The sequence below is a fragment of the Salmo salar genome, chromosome 01 (genome assembly GCF_965601325.2).
Source record: "Salmo salar chromosome 01, fSalSal1, whole genome shotgun sequence".
Lineage (NCBI taxonomy): Eukaryota > Metazoa > Chordata > Actinopteri > Salmoniformes > Salmonidae > Salmo > Salmo salar.
The window spans coordinates 30,269,188-30,294,502 of record NC_138291.1 but is presented as its reverse complement, the minus strand read 5'-3'; the positions used below and the strand labels follow the sequence as shown (position 1 = coordinate 30,294,502).

Here is a 25,315-nt window from a genome sequence, read left to right as displayed (position 1 = left end):
TATTTGTATATGTCCACCATAACAACCTGCCCATCAGGCTAAACACCACAGCCATCCTGAGACAGGGGGCTTTGTATAACCATCAGGTGGGGATGGATCTACACTGGTACAATATGATGCGTGCACCTGTGCCTCATATATCAGGTGTGCCACTATACTCCAGGAATTAATCACTATGCCAACTGTCAGTCACTTTGACATAAAAAACTAGCTGGGCCAGTGGGACACTTATGAAGGCAGCTAGAGTGGAGATGTATTATAATGTGTGTTACGGTAACACAGGATGGAGCAGCTGGTGGAGGGGATGGACAAGCCCGCTTCATTCCTGCAGTGGCAAAAGGAGATGCGGGAACTGAACCTCCAGGAGGAGCTTGCCCAGGAGGAGCTTGCCCAGGTGGAGCGCCGGCGTCTGGAGGGACGCATCAGTTATGAAAAGGCTGCTCTCGCCCGCACCGGCATCATGGAGCGCAACCAGAAGACTGCACTGCTAAAGAAGGAAGAGGTGTGTGTTATTATAGTTAGTGTTATACAGTTATGGAATCATTGAGAAAAGGTAAGTGTTCCTGTCTTTGTGAGTGTGTTTTATTGAGCCTATCTTGTTTGTGATTGTTTGCAGACTGCCAAGCTGATGCAGAGATACGTAAACAAGCAGTTGCAGGAGGAGAAAGAGATGAGAGACCTGGAGCAAGAGATGGTAGATGGACACAAAAACTCAAAAGCAGCTAAAGTGAAGCTGCAGGAGTTCACACAGCGTATAGGTGACTAAACTATAGCATTACATCACCCCCTTTCCCCACATAATGTACACTTTCTCAACATCAGTTCTATCACACCTGCTTTGGTGTTATGGTGCAACAGATAGTGTTTGGCAAATTGGGATCTCATGTCTGTGTGCTTTTTTGTATGTTTGTGTTCCAGTAAAGGAAGTGTCGGAGCAGTGACTCCCCAGGAACCTCCCCAGCTCCTGGTTCAGGAGCTGGTTCATGACGTGAATTGGTGGCCACTGTCAGAGACAATGTCCTCCGGAAGGCCATATTGCCGGAAGACCTCTAATGGTTTCACCACCATTCTGGTGGTTGTGGGCAAATTCTCAAAATCATGCCGGTTTATTCCTCTCTCTTGTCTCCCTGTCAATCAAATGTATTTATGAAGCCCTTTGTACATCAGCCGCTGTCACAAAGGGCTATATAGAAACCCAGCCTAAAACGCCAAACAGTAAGCAATGCAGATGTAGAAGCACGCTCTCCAGGTCACTGAGGCACTGTTCCAGCAGATCTTCCGGCATTATGGCCTTCCGGAGGACATCATCTCCGACAGTGAGGCGACCATGTTCCATCCTGGTGATCGGTGACAAAATCAATGGACAGAGTCTCCCTGCTGGAGTATGCTGGGGCGATTTAGTTTGGGCACATACTGAACATAAACTGACATAGTGAGCCACATCCTGCACCAAGGTGGGCCACCAGTATTTATTGGAGATGGAGTGAATGGTGCGGGTAATACCTGGGTGTCCAGTGGTGAGAGATGTGGGCGCCCAAGTCAACAGCCTATCGCTTACCTCCGTGGGGACGTAGATGCGCTCAGGAGGGCAGGTAGCGGGCGTGGGTTCCCTCTCCAGATCCTGGCAGATGTCTACATCTACATCCCAAAACAAGGGGCCAACTATACGGGAGGATGGAATATGAGGCTGGAGGGCGCTTACCGCACTCTCAATCGACATGGACCCACAGGGTGAAAGGAAGCAGGTCTTCCGGCATCCTGGTGCCCTGGCGGGGATCTTCATCCTTGACAAGGAGATGGTGGGGTTATACTGTTGGAGCCATGGCAGGTCGAGGATGACTTTGTGCGCGGGTGCAGTGATGATGGAAGGCTCTCCTGGTGCATTGGTCCCACGGTAAGGGTGATTGGTGCTGTGAGTGATATTTCCATGTCCCAGTGGTCGACCATCAAGCGCTTGAACCCGGAAATGGAGAGGAGAGCGGGTTTGAGAGTATGTTCAGGGAGGAGGCAAGGGCCTGGTCAATAAAATTCCCTGTGGCACCAGAGTCCACTAGAGCAGTAGATACCACAGATGAGGGACAGCCTGCTAGTGAAGATACTAGAAAGGGTTTGGCGGAAAGTGATGATGGTGGAATACTCACGCCAAACCCAGGAGACGGATAATCACGGAACCGTCCCGCTGCTCTTGTGGACACTGGGTTAGGACGTATTGGACACCACTGAAGCTGGCGCACCTCCTGTCCGCAATAGGGACAGAGCCTCAGCTGTTTCCGACTGTGGCGCTCAGCCGTGGGAAGGTGCATGGCCCCTACCTCCATAGGTTCAGGCTCTGACTCAGAATGGTCAAGGAAGGAGGGAGAGAGGTGATGGTGATGCCGACGCTCCCGAAGAAGGTTATCCAGATGGATGGCCATCATGATAAGTGAGTCCAAGGAGTGGGTGTCATCTCGGCACGCCAACTCCATCTGGACCTCTTCGCACAATCCTCTTCTGAATAGGGTGCGGAGTGCCGGCTCATTCCATCTGCTGGATGCTGCCACTGTAAGGAAGGCGAGGGCATACACCGCAGCAGTCCGGCCTTCCTGCCACAGTTGAAGTAAGAGCTCGCCTCCATCTCTGCCCTCGGGTGCATGGTCGAAGACCCGCCTAAACAGAGCCATGAACCCCTCATACGAATCCAGCTCTTCCTCTCCTCTCTCCCAGACAGCCGTAACCCACTCCAATGCCAGTCCAGTCAGCAGGGAAATAACCGTGGCAATTTTGGACATCTCGGTGGTGGGGCTCCCATCTGATGAGTGAAATAGAGGGAGCACTGGAGTAGGAAGCCAGGGGAGGGACAAATGGACCTCACTGACCTGGACAGACTGCTGGATGGGCTGGAATACTGTCTCGCTGGGTCGACTGGTGGTTGATAATCCCCCGCCCGAGGGAGGTGATGCCCCTTAGGTAACGTTGAGACGATGCAGAACGAGAGGACCTCTTCCATAGCCGTTCCCAGTTGAGCCAGCTGGTCATGGTGTTGGCGAAGTAGGTTTCCCTGTTTGCTGACCATATGGGAGAAGCCTTGATCAACTGCTGCTTCCATAATATTGAGGCGTTATTCTGTAACGTAGACACTGAGAGTCAGGAAGCAGGTGGAGAGTTTAATAAAACAATAAACAATACAAAAACAGGAGAAGCTTCGGGACATGGAAACAGAGTCAATAACACCTGATGGGAAATAACAAGAGAATGCTAAATATATTGGGAGTAATCCAGAAGGTGAGAGTTCAGGTGTGCCTGATGATGAGGCGCAGGTGTGCGTAACGATGGGTAGCCAGGGCCGGTGGTTAGTAAACCGGCGATGTCGAACGCTGGAGGGGAGGAGCAGGAGTAGATAAGACAGTAACGTTTTTAAAAAAATGGAAAAAGTGAAGGGGTCTGAATACTAGCCTCGTTATTGTTATCTATTATTTACATTTTTTATTAGTAATTTTATTTTTCTTATTTTTTAACTCTGCATTGTTGGGAAAGAGCTAGGAAGTAAGCATTTCACGTTAAAGTCTACACCAGTTGTATCCGGCACATAATTTGATTTGAGTTGGTGTTATTTGCGACCCGCTCAGTTTTCCACCACAATACACCAGAAATGGCCATAAATAGTAGAACCAGCTTACCTGCTTTTACACTATTTGACTATTAGATGGGTAAATCTATTTTAATTCAATCATTTTCTGACAACATCGCTTTTGTTTTAAACAAAACTTTACAGGCATGTTTGCCCATGGAAGAAGTGGTCAGAAATACCTTTTTTGACCCGAATGATAAAGGTGTTCAAAGTTCACCAATTATTACCTCCCCTATATTTGTCAGTTCCCCAGCTCTGTTCCCCGCTGCTGCAGTGATTGTCGAATGTCGTTGTGTTGCCGGTGTGCCTGTCTTGTTTCATGTCTGTTCTTTATTACTGTGTTAACTCCCCGTACCTGCTTTTCATCTCCAGCGTCGGTCCTTACACCCCACCACACAATGAGACATCCATGTCTTCATCACTGGAAAAGATAAACAGTTGAGTTTATAATTTAAAAGCTTACAAACAGTGTTGGCCAACCATGTTATTATTTATTCTACAATGGGCTAATATGTATGCAAGGTTTTGTTCAAATCAAAAGGGCTGCTGTCAAAAGTGATTGAATTTAAAAGGATTTTGAAACAAATATTGAAAAAGGAATAGTTTTACCATATTAAAACGAGAATTCAGTTCACGTAACAGGGTTGCCTTTAGAATGTGGGACAGATGTTTATATGAATCACAAATCACATGAAATAAATAATAATCTTCAGAAATGACTTCGTCAAAGCATCAACATAACTAGGGCTTTAGTGATGGTGAGAACTTGGAGAAATGTTGGATTAAAATCTTCCTGGAAGTCACAGAGGGTGCACGGATGCAACATTTTGGCACTTTAGCAAGTCTTTATTCATATTAAAAATCGGATTTATTGAATTCTCCATGTGGTCTAATTTAAAGATGCACAATTTCTACTTAAAACCTCTTACATCTAGATGTTCCGCTAGCGGAACACCGCTCCAATATCCAATGATAGGGCGTGGCGCGAATTACAAACTCCTCAAAAATCCCCAGACTTCAATTTTTCAAACATATGACTATTTTACACCATTTTAAAGACAAGACTCTCCTTTATCTAACCACATTGTCCGATTTCAAAAAGGCTTTACAACGAAAGCAAAACATTAGATTATGTCAGGAGAGTACCCAGCCAGAAATAATCACACACCCATTTTTCAAGCTAGCATATAATGTCACAAAAACCAAAACCACAGCTAAATGCAGCACTAACCTTTGATGATCTTCATCAGATGACACTCCTAGGACATTATGTTATACAATACATGCATGTTTTGTTCAATCAAGTTCATATTTATATCAAAAACCAGCTTTTTACATTAGCATGTGACGTTCAGAACTAGCATACCCACCGAAACTTCCTGTGAATTTACTAAATTACTCACGATAAACGTTCACAAAAAACATAACAATTATTTTAAGAATTATAGATACAGAACTCCTTTATGCAATCGCTATGTCCGATTTTAAAATAGCTTTTCGGGAAAGCACATTTTGCAATATTCTGAGTAGATAGCCCGGCCATCATGGCTAGCTATTTTGACACCCACCAAGTTTGGCACTCACCAAACTCAGATTTACGATAAGAAAAATTGGATTACCTTTGCTGTTCTTCGTCAGAATGCACTCCCAGGACTTCTACTTTACACCCAATGTTGTTTTGGTTCCAAATAATCCATAGTTATATCCAAATAGCGGCGTTTTGTTCTTGCGTTCAAGACACTATCCGAAGGGTGACGCGCCGGCGCATATCGTGACAATTTTTTTTGAAATATTCCATTACCGTACTTCGAAGCATATCAAACGCTGTTTAAAATCAATTTTTATGCGATTTTTCTCGTAAAATAGCGATAATATTCCGACCAGGAGACGTTGTTTTCGTTCAAAGACTGAAAATGTAAAATGGACTCTTCATGTGCATGCGCGCACCCGTTTCATTGTTCTCAGATCGACCACTATCCAAATGCGCTACTGTTTTTCGCCCAGGGACTGCAGAGTCATCATTCCCCTTTCTGGCGCCTTCTGAGAGCCTATTGGAGCCTTAGAAAATGTCACGTTACAGCAGAGATCCTCTGTTTTCGATAAAGAGGCAATAGAAGGCCAAGAAATGGTCAGAGAGGGCACTTCCTGTATAGAATCTTCTCAGGTTTTGGCCTGCCATATGAGTTCTGTTATACTCACAGACACCATTCAAACAGTTTTAGAAACTTTAGGGTGTTTTCTATCCAAATCAAACAATTATATGCATATTCTAGTTTCTGGGCAGGAGTAATAACCAGATTAAATCGGGTACGTTTTTTATCCGGCCGTGAAAATACTGCCCCCTATCCTAAACAGGTTAAAACATCAAATGGACACAAAAGGCACTCTTTTCGTGGAATGACCCAGCTATCAGCTGTTCTTACTAGCTAAGTCGATGAAGTATAGTTTTATCTACTTAGTGTTGTGTCTTGTAAATTCAATTTCCATTAGCTGCAATTCTTACTGCAATAAGTATAGGATGTTTATTATATTGTGTGTGTGTGTCATTTATTTAGTTTGCAGTGACAACAATACTTTGGTGACAACATGAGTCTGGTAAGTCTGTTCCCCTTTCTCATCACTCAGACAACAAACACCTCCCACTGGGCAAAGACGACAATTCAACGTCTATTCCACGTTGATTCCATGTAATCTCATTGAAATGACATGGAAACAATGTTGATTCAACCAGTGTGGGCTTTTTCCTCTCCCTTTATTTTCTCATGTATGTTTACCCCCTTTATATTTAATGATTGTACCCATATGTATCCATGCTGAGCAGGATTCAATAGAGATCCTTGATACCAGATGCTTCACCAATACAAGTGAAGGCACAGCAGACAGTGCCACAGGCGTCATGCCCATAGGAGGCATAGGAGCGCGTGCCCCCTCAGATTTCTCCTGTTTAAATAAATAAAGAACATAAAATCTCTAATACTACTAGCCACTTTGCAATTTTATGACGTTGGCTTTAGCTAGTCCAGATAGGTTCCCAATCTCCCAACCTCATAACTAGCTACCAAGAAGCCATTTAAAGTTAGAGTAGCTAGCTTGTCTAACTATCATAGCTGGCATGCCTGCATGCATGCCTTGAGTTTTTGCTCTCCAATTAAGTTTTCGTCTGTACCTGTCTATGGATTGACTATGTTGATCCCCATTCGGTATCTGTTGCCAATCAGTAATTCGTTTTCCCTGATAAACCCACTTCCTTAAGGACAACCATTCCTCAGAGGGCTTTTTCACTAACGACACGTGTGGACCCCACTTTTCTCTATACCTGGCCTGATTTTGTGGTCCCAACTCTACCTCTACAGCCGCATGAGTAGTATCATAGTGGAACCACTTCAGTCCTATAGACCTCTCTGTTGTTTTAAATAAGGCCTCCTCATAGTCAGGGTCAGGCCCAGGGTTTTGGTTGTACCACAAGGTACAATGTAAGTGGTCCGCATTCATCCTGGTTTGTCCAGGCACCACTTCGTCTGCCAAATCCACCAGTGTCTTAGGGACATCTATGTGGCCCCCTCGGAATAAATCCTGACTATACAAATAACATTGTTCCCCTTCCCCGCTCACAGCCATATTATCTCCTACCACATAGGCTTTCATTCCTCTTTCTGTGGAGGTGACGGCCACATTCAACAGAGTCATTGTATCTCTTCCCAACAGATTAACTGGACATAACCTGGCGATAAGGATTGGAATACATGCCTGCCCTCCCGATTTCTCATGTTTTAGAACCAATGGAGCAGACAGTCTTTCAACTACCTGATGTCCAGAAGCTGAACGGACCAAAATCTTTTCCCCATTTATTCTTACTCCTTCAGGCTTATTATATGTCCTAAATACTTAACATAAGTCTACCATAATTAAAACTTATTCTTGCTAACTTTTTAACTTTATTCAACAAAAAATATAATAATACTATAATATCAATTTTACAGCCTTGTTGTGTTAAATTTCTAACAAAAATAGAATCTACATACAACAACAGCTAACTACCTAAGGGAGAATAAAACTTAGCTAGGTTACTAAACATTACTTAAGCCAAAATAGTGGGAGTTTCAAAATAACCTTATAACAATCTTTTATAAACCCACCTTCGCCCCAAAAATATAAATCCAAACCTCAAAGGACCGTATCCTCCCCCATTTTTAACTTCTTGGTGACAGGGGGCAGTATTCGGAAATTCAGATGAATAACGTGCCCAAATTAAACTGCCTGCTACTCGGGCCCAGAAGGTAGGATATGCATATTATTAGTAGATTTGGATAGAAAACACTCTGAAGTTTCTAAAACTGTTTGAATGATGTCTGTGAGTATAACAGAACTCATATGGCAGCAAAAACCTGAGAAAAAATCCAACCAGGAAGTGGTTTGTGGTTTTTCAAGTGATTGCCTATCCAAATTACAGTGTCTGTGGGGTCATTTTGCACTTAATTTAAAAAAAAAATTGTCATTTAGCAGACACTCTTATCCAGAGCGACTTACAGTAGTGAATGCATACATGCATACATTTCATACATTTGATTTTTTTTCCCCCCGTACTGGTCCCCCGTGGGAATCGAACCCACAACCCTGGCGTTGCAAACACCATGCTCTACCAACTGAGCCATACGGGACTGGGACTTCCACTTCCACTTCCACTAGATGTCAACAGTCTTTAGAACCTTGTTTCATGCTTCTACTGTGACTGGGGAGAGAATAAGAGCTGACTCAACAAGTGGACTGCCTGAGGCCAATGAGTTGTTTTCTGCGCAGTCACGCAGGCGCGCCGTTCCTAATTTTTTCTCTGTTATGAATACGCTATTGTCCGGTTGGAATATTATCGAATATTTATGATAAAAAGACCCTAAGGATTGATTGTAAACATCGTTTGACATGTTTCTACGAACGGTAATGGAACTTTTTTACTTTTCATCTCAGGTTTTGCGCTCACGCATTATTCCTTTGGAATAGTGATCTGAACGCCCGAACAAAACGGAGGTATTTGGACATAAATATGGAGTTTTTCGAACAAAATGAAAATTTCTTGTGGAAATGGGAGTCCTGGGAATGCATTGCGACGAAGATCAGCAAAGGTAAGTGAAGATTTATAATACTATTTCTGAGTTTTGTTGACTCCAGAATTTGGCGGGTAACTGTATAGCTTGCTTTGATGGCTGAGCTCTGTACTCAGAATATTGAACAATGTGCTTTCGCCGTAAAGCTATTTTGAAATCTGACACAGCGGTTGCATTAAGGAGAAGTGTATCTATAATTCTTTCAATAACTGTTGTAAATTTTATCAACGTTTATGATGAGTATTTTTGTAAATTGATGTGCTCATTCACCGGAAGTTTTGGGAGGCAAAACATTTTCTGAACATCACGCGCCAATGTAAAATGGGGTTTTTGGATATAAAAATGAACTTTATCGACGAACAAAACATACATGTATTGTGTAATATTGAGCCCCGGGAGTGTCATCTGATGAAGATCGTCAAAGGTTAGTGATTCATTTTAGCTGTATTTCTGGTTTTTGTTACGCCTCTCCTTGCTTGGAAAATGGCTGTGTGGTTTTTCTTGTCTCGGCACTGTCCTAACATAATCTAATGTTATGCTTTCGCCGTAAAGCCTTTTAGAAATCGGACAATGTGATTGGATTAACGAGAAGTGTATCTTTAAAATGGGATATAATAGTTGTATGTTTGAGAAATTTGAATTATGAGATTTTTGTTGTTTTGAATTTGCCGCCCTGCTATTTCACTGGCTGTTGAATAGTGTGTCCCGCGGGTGGGACGTGTCCCACATATCCCAGAGAGGTTAACACATGACTCTCCATGAGAGTAATGTATAAAAAAACACTACTACTGGCCAAAAGATAAAACAAATGTCAAATAACATAATCAAATTAAAATCACTACTCTGAAAAACTCCACAAAGAAAAAGTATTGTACCCTTATGGTCATGGGAAAATAGACTTAAGGAAGCCTACCCTTAGTGAAAGACAATGCCCTTTCTTTCTTCACATTGGTCCAAATTACAAATATGTCTAAGAACTATAAACTCCATAATAATTATCAATTACACAAATTACCTTGAAATTAGTATTACAAATGACCTTAAATTCATTATCCAAATGGCTTTCCAATGAGGCTGATCAAACCACAATAGAAAGTCATGATTGAGGTCATAGGTCATAGGTCATACAAACCCTTCAAAGAAGTGTTTCTTACTATATTAGACAAATTAAAGTAAAACAGTCAAACATTTCCTACATGTTGTATCCCAGGTTCCCAGAACATTCCTTTATCAAAAGAATTCACGTGTTTAGTTAAAACTCAGAAAATAAAAACTTCTAAAATTCCATGTGTGTGCGTGCCCCTTTAAGATACCTTGGCACTAAGACAAAATGAAAACTCACCAAACCCAAAATAAATAGTACGCACAAATCAAACATAGTATTTTAAAAACACCAACAAATAGTTATACACTATGTTTTGTGTGTGGGTATTTGCAAACCCTAAGGTAAAAACAAACAAAAACTTGCCAGGCCTTTTCAATTTGGTAGTTTACGGCCTCAATCTCACTCACTCTCCCCAAGATTATAGGAACATTCCAAAGAGAGACAATGAAACCCCCATTTTCCCAGAAAAAACACAAACACTTCGTCAGGATTCATTATACTACACCGATACAGAAACCCAAAAGTTAACTACAAACAAAAACTGATAATAATGATAATTTCACTGTACTCCCTCAAATCATTAATCATTAGTTTTAATCTACATCAATGTATATGTATGTTTAATTGAACATGCCCTACCCTTAGATACAATTATCCTGGTATCATTACTAGACCAATGTCCAACAAATATGTGATAGCTTTTTCTCCTTAGATTGTTCCTGTTACCCTACTAAATGTAACATTTTTTTTCTGTCACAAATGTAGTACATTTCTCAGCGTAAGGAATCAGTGATATTTAATCCCAGGCATTTAATAAAAGTGTAAACGTGTTCTCCTTAAACATACATATTTTAGGTGACTTCCATCCGTCTCGGAAGAAAGAATCCTACTCAAACACATCAGATAATATAAGACCATGGTGCTTGCCTACGGAGCTGTGAGGGGAACGGCACCTCCGTATCTTCAGGCTCTGATCAGGCCCTACACCCAAACAAGGGCACTGCGTTCATCCACCTCTGGCCTGCTCGCCTCCCTACCTCTGAGGAAGCACAGTTCCCGCTCAGCCCAGTCAAAACTGTTCGCTGCTCTGGCACCCCAATGGTGGAACAAGCTCCCTCACGACGCCAGGACAGCGGAGTCAATCACCACCTTCCGGAGACACCTGAAACCCCACCTCTTTAAGGAATACCTGGGATAGGATAAAGTAATCCTTCTAACCCCCCCCCCCCCCCCTTAAAAGATTTAGATGCACTATTGTAAAGTGGTTGTTCCACTGGATATTATAAGGTGAATGCACCAATTTGTAAGTCGCTCTGGATAAGAGCGTCTGCTAAATGTCTTAAATGTAAATGTAAAATGTTTAATTAAGTGAAATCAACACCTACAATAAACAGTAAACAATAAACAAACCCATAACCCCTTTCCAGCAATCTAATCATTTCAACCTGTTGCATACATTTTGTAAAAACAAACCTGTTGTTTAACAAATATATAACCTTTAAAAAGTTGGTGCTGTCTCATCTTCATATCTCTCTGCTCTCGCTCTCATTGTCTCTGTCTCTCTCTCTTTCTCTCTCATCCTTTAGAGGAGCTCTACACTCTCGGGCCAGATGTCCTGTTTTGTCACAATTAAAACACTTTCTATCGTCTGATCCTGTCCATTTTTTTCCCTTCTCTCTTAGGTCCCTTCCTTCTTTCCTTCTCTACCCCCTCTCTTGCAGGCTTCTGATAGCCACACCCTGGCTGTATCTCTCCCTTTTGCCAGCTGCTTTCCTATATTATCTCCACAGGTTTTATGCATCTGTTTAATCATAGACTCTAACTTGTCTATATCTAGACGCCCAACAAAACCATACTTCTTCCTCCACTTCAGACCATAATATACATTCCTCTTTTATCTTTAGATTCCATATATCTCTCATCCCCGGTTAATTCCGGGACATCCTTTGAGGTTTTACTACCCATTATTCCTATTTAACAATCCCACACTTTCCCATACGTCATAGGGTTTACCTCCTAGGAAGTCTTACCTACAATCGTCCTTTTAAAAGTACGCCTTTGTCTTATAGGTTTTAGGTGTTTATACCTCTCCCTGCATACTTTTAATAGTCCCTGCTCAGACAATCTCAACACAAGGTAGTTTATTTTTAGTAATGGCCTCAACTACTACGAGTCATTTCGGACCCGTCCCCTTATTTCAATGATCTGTTACCCAGTGCCGTGTAACACGAACATAGATACTTTTGTAATTAAACTTTCTCTACATTAGATTATATAGGTGGTATACCCGATACAAATCAAACTAGTGAATAAAGACTACTGACCTTATCCTTGCAGCTGAGATTCAATGTTGGTTGGATCTCGTCACCGTTCCTGTCGTGTACCAGTTCGCCACCGGCCTGAAATGGACCCTCAATTTCAGAGGTCAGGTCTTTGTCTTACGGATCCTTGATCTGCCCGTGCACGGTTTCGGTGTTCCCTGGGACGACAGAAACAGGTATTGAGATCCGGCTCGAAGGACCAAGTTGTCACGAGAATTTCTATCTCAATGTTCTAACTGAACTATTTTATAATCCATCTGTATCTTAGAGGTTGTAAATCTCTAAGTTTTAATAAACAGACAAAGTCCCAGCATACAAAGGATTAGCACTTTATTCAGAGAGCACTCTGCCCCCCAAAAGCAGAGCCAGTCTTTTATACACACACAAGTTCTTATCTTTAGGCTACTGTAATGGAAATTATATGATTAAAGGTTTGACTAAATGATTTCACTCAGAAACCTTATATCCGGTTGAAATGTATTCGAAATAAGGCTATAATAATGGGTTAAAAACTATATTCCAATACTGTGTGTGAGAAAGACACTGTAACCACTTAAAAAAATGAGCAGGGCAGAGTTGATAAGACGACCTTGGGAAAGGAACAGGAGAAGAGGCCTCCTTAAGTTAGGGAGAGAAACAACAGCCTGGGAACAGCTAGGCTGGCAAAAGATAAGGAGACAGGTGGTCTGGGTACTGTGGAAAAATTCAGCCGCCTAAAGCTGGGTGGAGTTCTCTACTGGTGTGGTGTGTGTGTGTGTGTGTGTGTGTGTGTGTGTGTGTGTGTGTGTGTGTGTGTGTGTGTGTGTGTGTGTGTGTGTTAATATAAAAGGCTTTGTACATTGTAAGGATTTTCAGAGCTCTCATAAATAAACGTTTTGACCCTTGTAGGCTGATTCTCCGTCTGCTTCATTCAACCAGAATCTTACACACTCTGGGGGGGCAGACTGAGTAGTTTAATTGAAGTTCGGTTTAAGAACATTGATAACTTAATTCACGTAACAGCTACTCCCTGCTCAAACAGACAGTATTTTCCCACTGACCACAGAATAGAGAAAGAACTATCAATCTTGTCACATTCTTCAAGTCTTTCACTTCTCCTCCCCTGTTGGGGCCCCTTGGTTTGAAAACCTCTAATGGTTTTCTGTTATCTGTTTTACAGCTGCACCCTGCTTGCATATTTACAAAATAATATAATGCCCTAGTTCTAGAATTCTAACAGAGCTACACACATCCTCAGATTATCTTCTTATGATTCTAACACATTTCACACAGTTATACAGTTATGGTTGGAATACTTTAGTCATTACCTTTAAACATTCAAATTCTTCTATCAACTTCCCAAAACAATAGTTTGGTAACAAGACATTTGTGGAGTGGTTAAAAAACAAGTTTTAATGACTCCAACCTAAGTGTATGTAAACTTCCGACTTCAACTGTATATGGGGCTTTGGTGACAAAATGGATGGCTCTGTAATAGACTACATCCAGTTTGCTGAGTAGAGTGTTGGAGGCTATTTTGTAAATGACATCACCGAAGTCAATGATCGGTAAGATAATCAGTTTTACGAGGGTATGTTTGGCAGCATGAGTGAAGGAGGCTTTGCAAGACAAAGAACACCATCCCAACTGTGAAGCACGGGGGTGGCAGCATCATGTTGTAGGGGTGCTTTACTGAATAGATGGCAACATGAGGCAGGAAAATTGTGTGGATATATTGAAGCAACATCTCAAGACATCAGTCAGGAAGTTAAAGCTTGGTCGCAAATGGGTCTTCCAAATGGACAATGACCCCAAGCATACTTCCAAAGTTGGGGCAAAATGGCTTAAGGACAACAAAGTCAAGGTATTGGAGTGGCCATCACAAAGCCCTGACCTCAATCTTATAGACAATTTGTGGGCAGAACTGAAAAAGCGTGTGCGAGCAAGGAGGCCTACAAACCTGACTGAGTTACACCAGCTCTGTCTGGAGGAATGGGCCAAAATTCACCCAACTTATCGTGGGAAGCTTGTGGAAGGCTACCCTAAACGTTTGACCGAAGTTAAACTATTTAAAGGCAATGCTACCAAATACTAATTGAGCGTATGCAAACTTAAGACCCACTGGGAATATGATGAAAGAAATAAAAGCTGAAATAAATAATTATCTCTATCTACTATTATTCTGACATTTCACATTCTTAAAATAAATTGGTGATCCTAACTGACCTAAGACAGGGCATTTTTACTGGGATTAAATGTCAGGAATTGTGAAAAACTGAGTTTAAATGTATTTGGTTAAGCTGCATGTAAACTTCCGACTTCATCTGTACTACCCACCACTGCGACCAAACACCTCCTTTGGCCACCTTTCCTTCCAGTTCTCTGCTGCCAATGACTGGAACGAATTGCAAAAATCACTGAAGCTGGAGTCTTATATCTCCCTCTCTAACTTTAAGCATCAGCTGTCAGAGCAGCTTACCGAACACTGTACATGTACACAGCCAATCTGCAAATAGCACACCCAACTACCTCATCCCCATATTGTTACTTATTCTCTTGCTATTTTGCACCTCTGTATCTCTACTTGCACATCATTATCTGCACATCTGTCACTCCAGTGTTAATACTAAATTGTAATTATTTCGCCTCTATGGCCTATTTATTGCCTTACCTCCATACTCTTCTACATTTGCACACACTGTACATAGATATTTCTATTGTGTTATTGACTGTATGTTTGTTTATATGTAACTCTGTGTTGTTTTTGTCGCACTGCTTTGCTTTATCTTGGTCAGGTCGCAGTTGTAAATTAGAACTTGTTCTCAACTGGCCTACCTGGTTAAATAAAGGTGAAATAAAATTTAAAAAATAAAAATATCTAACAAGTAATCTAACAATTCCACAACAACTACCTAATACACACAAATCTAAAGGGATGTAATAAGAATATGTACATATAAATATATGGATGAGCGATTGACGAGCGCATAGGCAAGATGCAATAGATGGTATAAGATACAGTATATGCATATGAGATGAGTAATGTAAGATATGTAAACATTATTAAAGTGGCATTATTTAAAGTGACTAGTGATCCTTTTATTAAAGTGGCCAATGATTTGAGTCTGGATGTAGGCAGCAGCCTCTCTGAGTTAGTGATTGCTGTTTAACAGTCTGATGGCCTTGAGATAGAAGCTGTTTTTCAGTCTCTCGGTCCCCGCTTTGATGCACCTGTACTGACCTCGCCTTCTGCATGGTAGCGGGGAGAACAGGCAGTGGCTCGGAAGGTTGTTGTCCTTGATGATCGTTTTGGCCTTCCTGTGACATCGGATGCTGTCGGTGTCCTGGAGGGCAGGTAGTTTGCCCTCGGTGATGTGTTGTGCAGACCGCACTACCCTCTGGAGAGCCTTGCGGTTGAGGGCGGTGCAGTTGCCATACCAGGTGGTGATACAGACCGACAGGATGCTCTCAATTGTGCATCTGTAAAAGTTTGTCAGAGTTTTAGGTGGCAAGCCAAATTTCTTCAGCCTCCTGAGGTTGAAGAGACGCTGTTGCGCGCTACAACACTCAGACATCATTTCCAAATGAAATATTTGTGTTTAATGAATCCACCAGATCAGAGGCAGTAGGGATTTCCAGAGATGTTCACTTGAGAAGAGAGTGAATTGGGCCATTTTCCTGTCCTGCTAAGCATTCAAAATGTAACGGGTACTTTTGGGTGTCAGGGAAAATGTATGGAGTAAAAAGTACATTATTTTATTTTGGAATATAGTGAAGTAAAAGTTGTCAAAAATATAAATAGTAAAGTAAAGTACAGATATCCAAAAAAACTACTTAAGTAGTATTTTAGTATGTTTTACTTACTGTAAGTGCTTTACTCCACTGACTATAACATGCAATTGTGAATTCAACTCCACTCCACAGAGGTGTGGTTAAAATAGATGGATGCTGTTGTTCACATATCAACCTCAGCAACCATCAGTTCCATCTGTATGGACACGTATGGAGAGGTAAGTAAGCAGTAATTGTGTACACCTTGTAAACAAGCTTCTGCCTCACCCCTCAGATAGTTGATGCTGGAAGAACGTTTGTCTTCTCCCAGGGTGTTCACCTGTTCTGCAACACGTGCATACTTGACTCACTTGCCAAATCACAGACGTGCCCTACCTGCAGGAAGAAACTGAATCATCGGCAGTATCATCAAATCTACATCTGATCTGTATTCCTCTTATACGGTATTCCAATTTTTGGAACTTTTTGCAGGAGACTTGCTTTAAAGGTTTGGTTACATGTTCTTTGTTTGTTTATTTATTATTTAATGGTATTTTCCTTTATATCTTACATTTGCACAAATGGGAATGTGGTGGAATTCAAGAAGTTTAAGCTGCCTATCGATCATTTTTGAAACCAGTGGACAGCCAGTGAAAAATACGCTCTTGCAACAGCTGCATAATGCGGATCCCAGTCTATGGAATTAAACTCGAATGGAGACATGCTCAAACTCACACACTTTTGATAGACTTAAAGGGGCAATCTGTAGTTGCTACATCCTTTGGACTTAGAAATTATATATATTAATGTAAAGATATAATTTAATTTTATTATTATATGTAGTAGAAAGCGATGGGGTTAGAAGAAGTAACCAACCCATAAAGTAAAATTGAACATCCATATTATGGCCAGCTATGTAAACTTTAACATTGATTTATCCTGCAACAGATGTCTTTAAATTGGTAACATACATGTTTGTCTTCTTCTAACGCCCCTTAAGGGGAAAGTAATCTAAAAGTAACTGAATGTAATAAGATGACGTTACTGAGTTTGGGTAATCCAAAAGTTATGTTACTGATCACAATTTTGGACAGGTAACTAGTAACGGATTACATTTAGAAAGTATTCTACCCAACCCTGCTGTACATTATGGAAGTATATTGTTGGTGGTGTACAACATTGTCATAGAACTGTTTATTTTAAATGGTTTTGTGAATTTAAATGTGTGGTATGTCTGGTTTTAGAGCATAGACTACATCACTTTCATGTGACCCATGAGAAATTGATACACACATTGAAAAGAGAATGGGGTGGGGACAAGTCGAATTCAGGAAGTACAGTTTCACTATAATAAACTTTGGCCGATAGAAAATAAATTATATATAATAATTTAATGATTTAATTCATTAATTTAACACCAGATTGTCTGCATGATTTTATTCTGTGGCTGCGCTTTGACGTTATCGAAACCAGAGAGGAAGAGGCAAAGCGAGAGATCTCACTCTCCCCAAATTTAGCTAAATCTGTTGAAAATAAACCCAAAGCGTTTCAATGGATTTATTTTGGACCTAAATTTGTCGCCTGCCTTCTCGTCTTTGGGACGACTCCCATTGTTAGGGCGGAGACATGGGCATCTCGTCAATATATACAGGTATCTGCAAAAACTTCTAAGTAAAATCACATGATCTGTATTTTGTCATATGACATTGATGAGCCCGACAAACTCCCAGAAACAAGCAACTCACGGTGGACTTCACTAAAAGAAAGACAACTGTCAGGGATGAAATTCTATAACACTTTTTTGTGACTTTGACGATAATATCTGGAGTATGGAATGTTGGGGAGTTTTGACTGCGATAGCTGCCGCTTGTCTGCTAGGTAAGGTTGGTGGTTTGTTTGTTGTCTTGGCTAGTCAACTGGGGCGTAATCATTAGTACAAACAGTTACGAAACGTGAGTTTCTATTGGACAGATTCAGGTAGGTCCCTCCCCGTTTGCTTCTGTTTAAGAAACGTTTTGCAACAGAATTGGCGTAATGAATACACCCATGGCATACAGCACTGACTGCTTTTTAGCAACCTATGACTGAAGACAATTCTACATAGGATTGTTTGAGGTACTCACCCACTAGTGCAACTGTGTAGATCTTTTTCTGTTTGTGAACTTTGGCTAGACTTTTTCTTAGGCACGCCATTCAATTTATCATTCACAATTCTGATTTGATTTAAAAAGTTTTACAAACCGTGGTATACCTTGGTTTATTATCTGATTCAAAACGTTCTTAAACGACTGAATGCAACATTAACATTACACACTGCTTTGCAACAATGTTGCATAAGTGCAGCTATAAAAGTTCATGTTAATCAACATTCAACTGTTATTGTGAGGTGACATTTGTTGGCCTTTAGGACCTATTCATCAAGCCCTGCAGATCATTCTAGTGTACAATTAACACACATTACCAAAGCAGTTCCCCATGCTCTGGGAATCTAAACTCAATATAATATACTGTACAGTATAAACAGAGGACCCTGGCCAACTCTGAGCATTTTGGAGTATAAACCAGGTGAAATCTCATCACCTGTTTTTGAATAATTGCATTTCTTGAAGAGGGTGTCTTTCTCTCAGTAAAGCAGCTCAGCTCACTGCTAATGTGATTACTGCCACAATAAGGTCTCTGTGTGCTGCTGCTCTCTTCTGTTTCCCCAACTCACTGTAGGTCAGACACCATGATATCTTGTGTTTAATAATGGCACATTACACACTCCACAAATGGCTACATATCCTAAAGAAGACTTGCTTTGAAATACTTTTTGTTAAACGTTGGCTACCTCATTGTGAAATAGATCAGGTGGGTGTGATTCAGAATGGCGACATCAGAGGAATGAGCAAGAAGACATCTAAAATATTTTATGCTGGAACTTTTTGACATTCTTTGATCAGGAACAAGGCTTTTAATTCATACTCCTCTTTGGAGAATGTGCCACAAAGGCCTATTACTGATGGATTTTCCTCAAACACCAAGGGTTGAATCTGTGGAAGTCTACTGAAAGATAATCTGATTGTAATGAGGGGAAGGTTAGGTGTCACATGACGTCTGCAATGGGTTAAGCCATCAAATACCAATCTCCGACAAACTTTTGGTCTTCTGAACCATACTAATCAGTGTGTTGACCCATTAGCCTATATGGTTTCTGAATATCTAGCTTCCCATGTCATGTGCTCTATTTCAGGGAAGTCAGGAACCTATACACACAGTCAGTTAGGAACGCATAGACTAGCTTTTTCAAACAGAGATTTGCATCCTGTAGCTCTAACTCCAAAAGGTTCTGGGACACTGTAAAGTCCATGGAGAATAAGAGCACCTCCACCCAGCTGCCCACTGCACTGAGGCTAGGAAACACTGTCACCACCGATAAATCCACGATAATCGAGAATTTCAATAAGCATTTCTCTACGGCAGGCCATGCTTTCCTCCTGGCTACCCCAACCCTGGCCAACAGCTCTGCACCCCCGCAGCTACTTGCCCAAGCCTCCCCAGCTTCTCCTTCACCCAAATCCAGATAGCAGATGTTCTGAAAGAGCTGCAAAACCTGGACCCTACAAATAAGCTGGGCTAGACAATCTGGACCCTCTCTTTCTAAAATAATCTGCCGCCATTGTTGCAACCCCTATTACAAGTCTGTTCAACCTCTCGTATCGTCTGAGATTCCCAAAGATTGGAAAGCTGCCGCGGTCATCCCCCTCTTCAAAGCGGGTGACACACTAGACCCAAACTGTTACAGACCTATATCCATCCTGCCCTGCCTATCTAAAGTCTTTCGAAAGCCAAGTTAACAAACAAATCACTGACCATTTCGAATCCCACCGTATCTTCTCCGCTGTGCAATCTGGTTTCCGAGCTGGTCACGGGTGCACCTCAGCCACGCTCAAGGTACTAAACGATATCATAACCGCCATCGATAAAAGACAGTACTGTACAGCCGTCTTCATCGACCTGGCCAAGGCTTTCGACTCTGTCAATCACCGTATTCTTATCTGCAGACTCAACAGCCTTGGATTCTCAAATGACTGCCTCGCCTAGTTCCCCAACTACTTCTCAGAGTTCTGTGTGTCAAATCGGAGGGCCTGTTGTCCGGACCTCTGGCAGTCTCTATGGGGGTACCACAGGGTTCAATTCTCGGGCCGACTCTTTTCTCTGTATATATCAATGATGTCGCTCTTGCTGCGGGTGATTCCTTGATCCACCTCTACGCAGACGACACAATTATACATCTGGCCCTTCTTTGGACACTGAGTTAACAAACCTCCAAATGAGCTTCAATGCCATACAACACTCCTTCCGTGGCCTCCAACTGCTCTTAAACGCTAGTAAAACTAAATGCATGCTCTTCAACTGATCGCCTGCCCAACTAGCATCACTACTCTGGATGGTTCTGACTTAGAATATGTGGACAAATACCTTGTTGTCTGGTTAGACTGTAAACTCTCCTTCCAGACTCACATTAAGCATCTCCAATCCAAAATTAAATCTAGAATCGGCTTCCTATTTCGCAACAAAGCCTCCTTCACTCACACTGCCAAACATACCCTCATAAAACTGACTATCCTACCGATCCTCGACTTTGCTGATGTCATTTACAAAATAGCCTCCAACACGATAACCCAGCAAACTGGATGCAGCCTATCACAGTGCTATCCGTTTTGTCACCAAAGCCCCATATACCACCCACCACTGCAACCTGAATGCTCTCGTCGGCTGGCCCTCGCTACATATTCGTTGCCAGACCAACTGGCTCTAGGTCATCTATAAGTCTTTGCTAGGTAAAGCTCCGCCTTATGTCAGCTCACTGGTCACCATAACAACACCCACCCATAGCACGGCCTCCAGAAGGTATATCTCACTGGTTTTCCCCAAAGCCAACACCTCCTTTGGCCGCCTTTCCTTCCAGTTCTCTGCTGCCCATAACTGGAACGAATTGCAAAAATCGCTGAAGTTGGAGACTTATATCTCCCTCACTAACTTTAAGCATCAGCTATCTGAGCAGCTTACCGATTGCTGCAGCTGTTCACAGCCCATCTATAAATAGCCCATCCAACTACCTACCTCATCCCCATATTGTTTTTATTTACTTTTTTCTCTTTTGCACACCAGTATTTGCTGAATTGTAATTACTTCACTACTCTTGACCTATTTATTGCCTTACCTCCTTACTCCATTTGCATAAACTGTATATAGATTGTTCTATTGTGTTATTGACTGTACTTTTGTTTATCCCATGTGTAACTCTGTTGTTTTTCTGTCGCACTGCTTTGCTTTATCTTGGCCAGGTCGCAGTTGTAAATGAGAACTTGTTCTCAACTGGCCTACCTGGTTAAATAAAGGTGAAATAAATAAAAATTCCACTGTAGCATTTGCCTATCTACCACATTGCTACTTAGAGAGAGGCTGGGAATGTTTAATTTTCTCCTGTTTCTAGAACTATATCTCTGAAAGTCTGTCTTGTTATAACAGGTGTGGTGGTGAGCCAGACGACGGCGCCGATGCTCGCTCTTTCTGTGATGAACACCACATTCATTGAGAATGTGACAGAAACAACCACATTCAGTGAGACGCCTACAGTCAGTGAGACCCCTACATTCAATGAGAAAGTGACAGCAACCCCCCATATGATCCTCAGCACCACGTCCCCAGACTGCTCTGGCCTCTGTGAGGCCTGTGTCCCAGGGTCCTACTCCGACAACGGTGAGTCTGAACTATAGGCCTGCTTACCCAGGCCTGGCAGAGAGAGGGAGACTGAGAAGGAAATAAACCTCCTCAAAAGCTTTCTATTGTGTTGTGCTGTAGTAGAGAACAAAATGTTAGCTCACTGCTTCGAAAAGTGCTCTTTTTGTTAGCTACAAAATGTCAATAATTTTCTTGTGTAGACTCAGTTCTATTTATCACCACAACCTATAAATTAGATAGAAACACACCACAGCCAATTGATGCAGCACTGTAATGTAGTTTTTACCCATCTATTTGTAACTCCAAGGATGTTTGGTCTTATGGTATGCTAAGTGGACAGCTTTGCTGTATTATTTGACTACTGCCATTTGTCTGGCCTGTGGCCTCTACAGAGTACGTGAAAGATAACTTGGCTAAACTGTAAAATTAAGATGGTAAATCTTGTAAACAGCACAGCCTGTTCAATAATAGACATCTGATCAATCCCCCAGACACCCTCCTGTGTTCCTGCTGCCGTGAGCCAGGGTTGTGTCTGTTCACTGGGGCTTGCCTCCCATGTTCCAAAGGGTTCTTTCAGAGTCTGGCTGGACAACAGCGATGTCTGCCCTGCAGCCAGGGTTTTTACACCAAGTAAGTCTCTGTCGACTGAGGGCATAGCCGATTTACAAATATTCTGTAGACCACTGTTGCATTGATCCTCTTCTCTTGCAGTTTCACCGGCAGCCCTGTGTGTCAGTCCTGCCCCGCAGGCTCCTACAGCAACAACACAGGCTCCAACTCCTGCCAAAGTTGTTCTCCAGGTATTTATATCAATATTTGTTCTGTTTTGGTTGAATAAGCATTGCAATAATTACTTACTTGTTACTATTACAGTGATTATATTATAGTGTTGTGAATTAAAACATTTTGTACAGCCATGTACATAGGCAGAGAGAAAGTTAAAGGAGTGAATAAAAATGTGTAACAACTGATGAAAACAATCAGCTCTACTGTATAAGAGCTGGGCTTCAGTTATTTGTTGCACATTTAAACAATCCAAGACTTTAGAAATATTTCATTTCCTGTGTTGAAAAAAATAATGGAATGTGTTATTTTCAGGTTTCTATACGTCTCAACAAAATGCCACATTGTGCAGTCCATGTCAACGAGGAACATTCTGCAAGTAAGTTGCCCTTCATGGTCACCGTAGATCTGTGGTTCCTAAACGAATGTGGTATGCACTGCAGCGGGATCTGCATGAACTTTTGATAATCCACACAAACTGTTGCTTGTCTGTAGATCTCTCATGCTACCGATCTTACTTCCCAAAACACCTACAGACACTCAGACTGACAGACTCATAGGTTTATTAGTGGGCATTGAATATATTATTATTGTAACAGTTCAGTGATCAGACACAGGGTGGTGATAGCTAGCAGTATAAAACAGTATATATAAATAAGTTATTCCCTATTCATTGCAACCTTGTGGCTGTCCCTCCCACAGCTCCTCCAGTTGTGCTCTGTGTCAGATCTGTCCTGCTGGTACAGAGTCCCTGCAGGCTGCTGCCAAGGAGTGCACACCTTGTCGTCCAGGTAACTGCCAGTGCCAGCCAAAAATATCAACTGTGCTATTCAGTGTGTTAAAATATCAAAATTGTGGCTGAGAATGTTCCATTCAATCTAATATAAAGTAAATATTCAACTATGACTGTATAGTCTTTGACTGAAGTAGCTCTATTTACAGAAGGGTTATCTGGCACTAAATGGATTACATCTATAAACACACTAAATGAAGGCATGCATGTTCTAATTTGTGAAGGTAGTACACCGTAATAGCAGACTCAGACAGTTTTAAATGGATGATTGGTTTTGGACAGGCCTGCACAAGGCTCCCCGTCAGAGTATGTGTCAAATCTGCAGCAGCGGCTTTTTCCAGATCCACTGGGGCCAGGAGACCTGTAACCTCTGCCCCGAAAACCACTACTGCCCAGTCAGTACCACAGCTCTTATTCCCTGTAAACACCTCTAATACTGAAACTATCCCCAAGGGATTTCATAACCAACTTTAATGACCAGGGCTCACTTCTCCTGTCCCACAGAGTCCAGACGTGAACCCCATCCTGTGCCCTGGCGTTGCCTTCTGTCCTGAGGGCAGCACTGCTCCAGGTTACTGCATGGAGACCTTCTTCCGCAAGGCAGGGGAGGACTGCGAGCTGGCCCCTATCACCATTGCTCTACTTGTCATTGGAGGAGGGGGTATGTCTGAAGACACGTTAACATTTTGGTGTAGTGGGAGGAAAGTGGTTTGAACTTTAGGCTACCAGTTAGATGTTGAAAACCCTTGTCAAGCTGTCATAATGAAATTCCCATATTTACTTGGGGTTTTAGTGACCCTTTAGTCAAGAAAAGTTGTTCATTGACATGAACCTTGTTTATTTCTTCCAGTTACACTACTTTTATGCACTTTCTCGGCACTACAAATATCCAAATATTATTTAATTATGCTTATAGGTCATTTGATCTCATTACATCATTTACATTACATTTAAGTCATTTAGCAGACGCTCTTATCCAGAGCGACTTACAAATTGGTGGATTCACCTTATGATATCCAGTGGAACAACCACTTTACAATAGTGCATCTAAATATTTTAAGGGGGGGGGGGGGGTTAGAAGGATTACTTTATCCTATCCTAGGTATTCCTTAAAGAGGTGGTGTTTCAGGTGTCTCCGGGGCCACATCCTGTAGGAAGAAACTAGGTGAAATATATAAATCATGCTGAAGTAGTCGAGTAAGTGACCTTTTAGTATTTTTGCATACAGTATTTATATGTTGTTTCTCTCTTTTCTCTGGTCCAGTGGCCCTACTCTTTGTCATCCTACTGGTGTTGCGTCGAATGCGAGACACAGATGGAGAGCTTTCCCTCGCGCGACAATTTCTGTTAACCAAAGAGAGGCCGCAAGGTGAATACTACGGGATCCCATATGATGCCGAGCCAGTATATGCTGGTTGGTGAACATGTCCCCAGCCTCATCTGATACTTCCTCTTATTGGGGTGAAATGTCTGGCTTTTAGAGCAGAATCAAGTGAAGTCTATGTGCCTCAGTTGTGGACTAATGGACCATAAGAGAAAGCAGACACCAAATCCTAGCCATGGTTTACCGAATGTCCATTTGAGTACTTTTGATAACTCACCAGCTTCACTGCGATTTATATCTTCTAGATGTATTTTTAACAAGGAGAAGTGTTTTTCATCTGTATTCTGTGCTTTAGTGATGGTGGACCCAGTTACATTTGTTCAAAATAAGAAAAAATGTCATCAATAAAATGTTCCTTTGCATTCCTTTAGATGGATTAGGTAAATGGTTTAGAGGCACACACTGGGTGTTATTGATGTTTGTAAATGCATTCAGTCATGGTACATCGATGGGTGTTTAACTTATGCTTTGAAGATTGTTTTAAGTAAATGTTCCCCTCTGTCACAGAAATAATCTATTTGCTGGTTATACATATGAATAATTTTGCTGATCTGGGGTACTATGTGTTATATTTTCTGTTTGAAAGGCATCACATCTATGTTCATCAATAGAAAAGTTTTTGACCTATGCTATTTAAAAGAAAATGATATTTGTATGTTTTAAAGAAAAACACTGACTCTGACTGGAATAAAGCATAGCCATGCACTACTCTCAAGTGAAATTCTGTTACGATATAATCACTAGCA

General features: G+C 41.7%; 1 protein-coding gene and 1 non-coding gene across 4 annotated transcripts; both read left to right on the top strand.

Annotated features, from left to right (window-relative positions):
- The first annotated feature begins 381 nt into the window (after positions 1 to 381).
- LOC106597773 (uncharacterized) lies at positions 382 to 4,817 on the top strand. The gene is made up of 3 exons (XR_014391883.1): positions 382 to 502; positions 617 to 758; positions 919 to 4,817. It is a non-coding gene; the product is annotated as an uncharacterized LOC106597773 (transcript).
- An 11,427-nt stretch (positions 4,818 to 16,244) lies between these two features.
- LOC106597655 (uncharacterized) lies at positions 16,245 to 25,277 on the top strand. Of its 3 annotated transcripts, none has more exons than XM_014188890.3 (9): positions 16,245 to 16,346; positions 21,397 to 21,627; positions 22,101 to 22,239; positions 22,321 to 22,409; positions 22,708 to 22,771; positions 23,095 to 23,183; positions 23,468 to 23,580; positions 23,690 to 23,846; positions 24,450 to 25,277. In XM_014188890.3, exons 2-9 carry the CDS (start codon positions 21,426 to 21,428, stop codon positions 24,605 to 24,607), a joined length of 1,011 nt encoding a protein of 336 aa, XP_014044365.1. In that variant the 5' UTR covers positions 16,245 to 16,346; positions 21,397 to 21,425; the 3' UTR covers positions 24,608 to 25,277. The 3 variants fall into 3 exon arrangements, with proteins under 3 accessions (XP_014044365.1, XP_014044335.1, XP_014044303.1); XM_014188860.3 differs by lacking the exon at positions 16,245 to 16,346 and adding an exon at positions 17,337 to 17,533; XM_014188828.3 differs by lacking the exon at positions 16,245 to 16,346 and adding an exon at positions 17,549 to 17,760.
- Positions 25,278 to 25,315: the final 38 nt, after the last annotated feature.

Bases quoted from the DNA above. Each gene is read 5' to 3' on its own strand.
- LOC106597655 (XM_014188828.3), top strand. From the start codon at position 17,712: ATGGAATGTTGGGGAGTTTTGACTGCGATAGCTGCCGCTTGTCTGCTA. The intron at 17,761-21,396 runs GTAAGGTTGGTG...TTGTTATAACAG, and splicing joins AGCTGCCGCTTGTCTGCTAG to GTGTGGTGGTGAGCCAGACG. The intron at 23,581-23,689 runs GTCAGTACCACA...CCTGTCCCACAG, and splicing joins CCGAAAACCACTACTGCCCA to AGTCCAGACGTGAACCCCAT.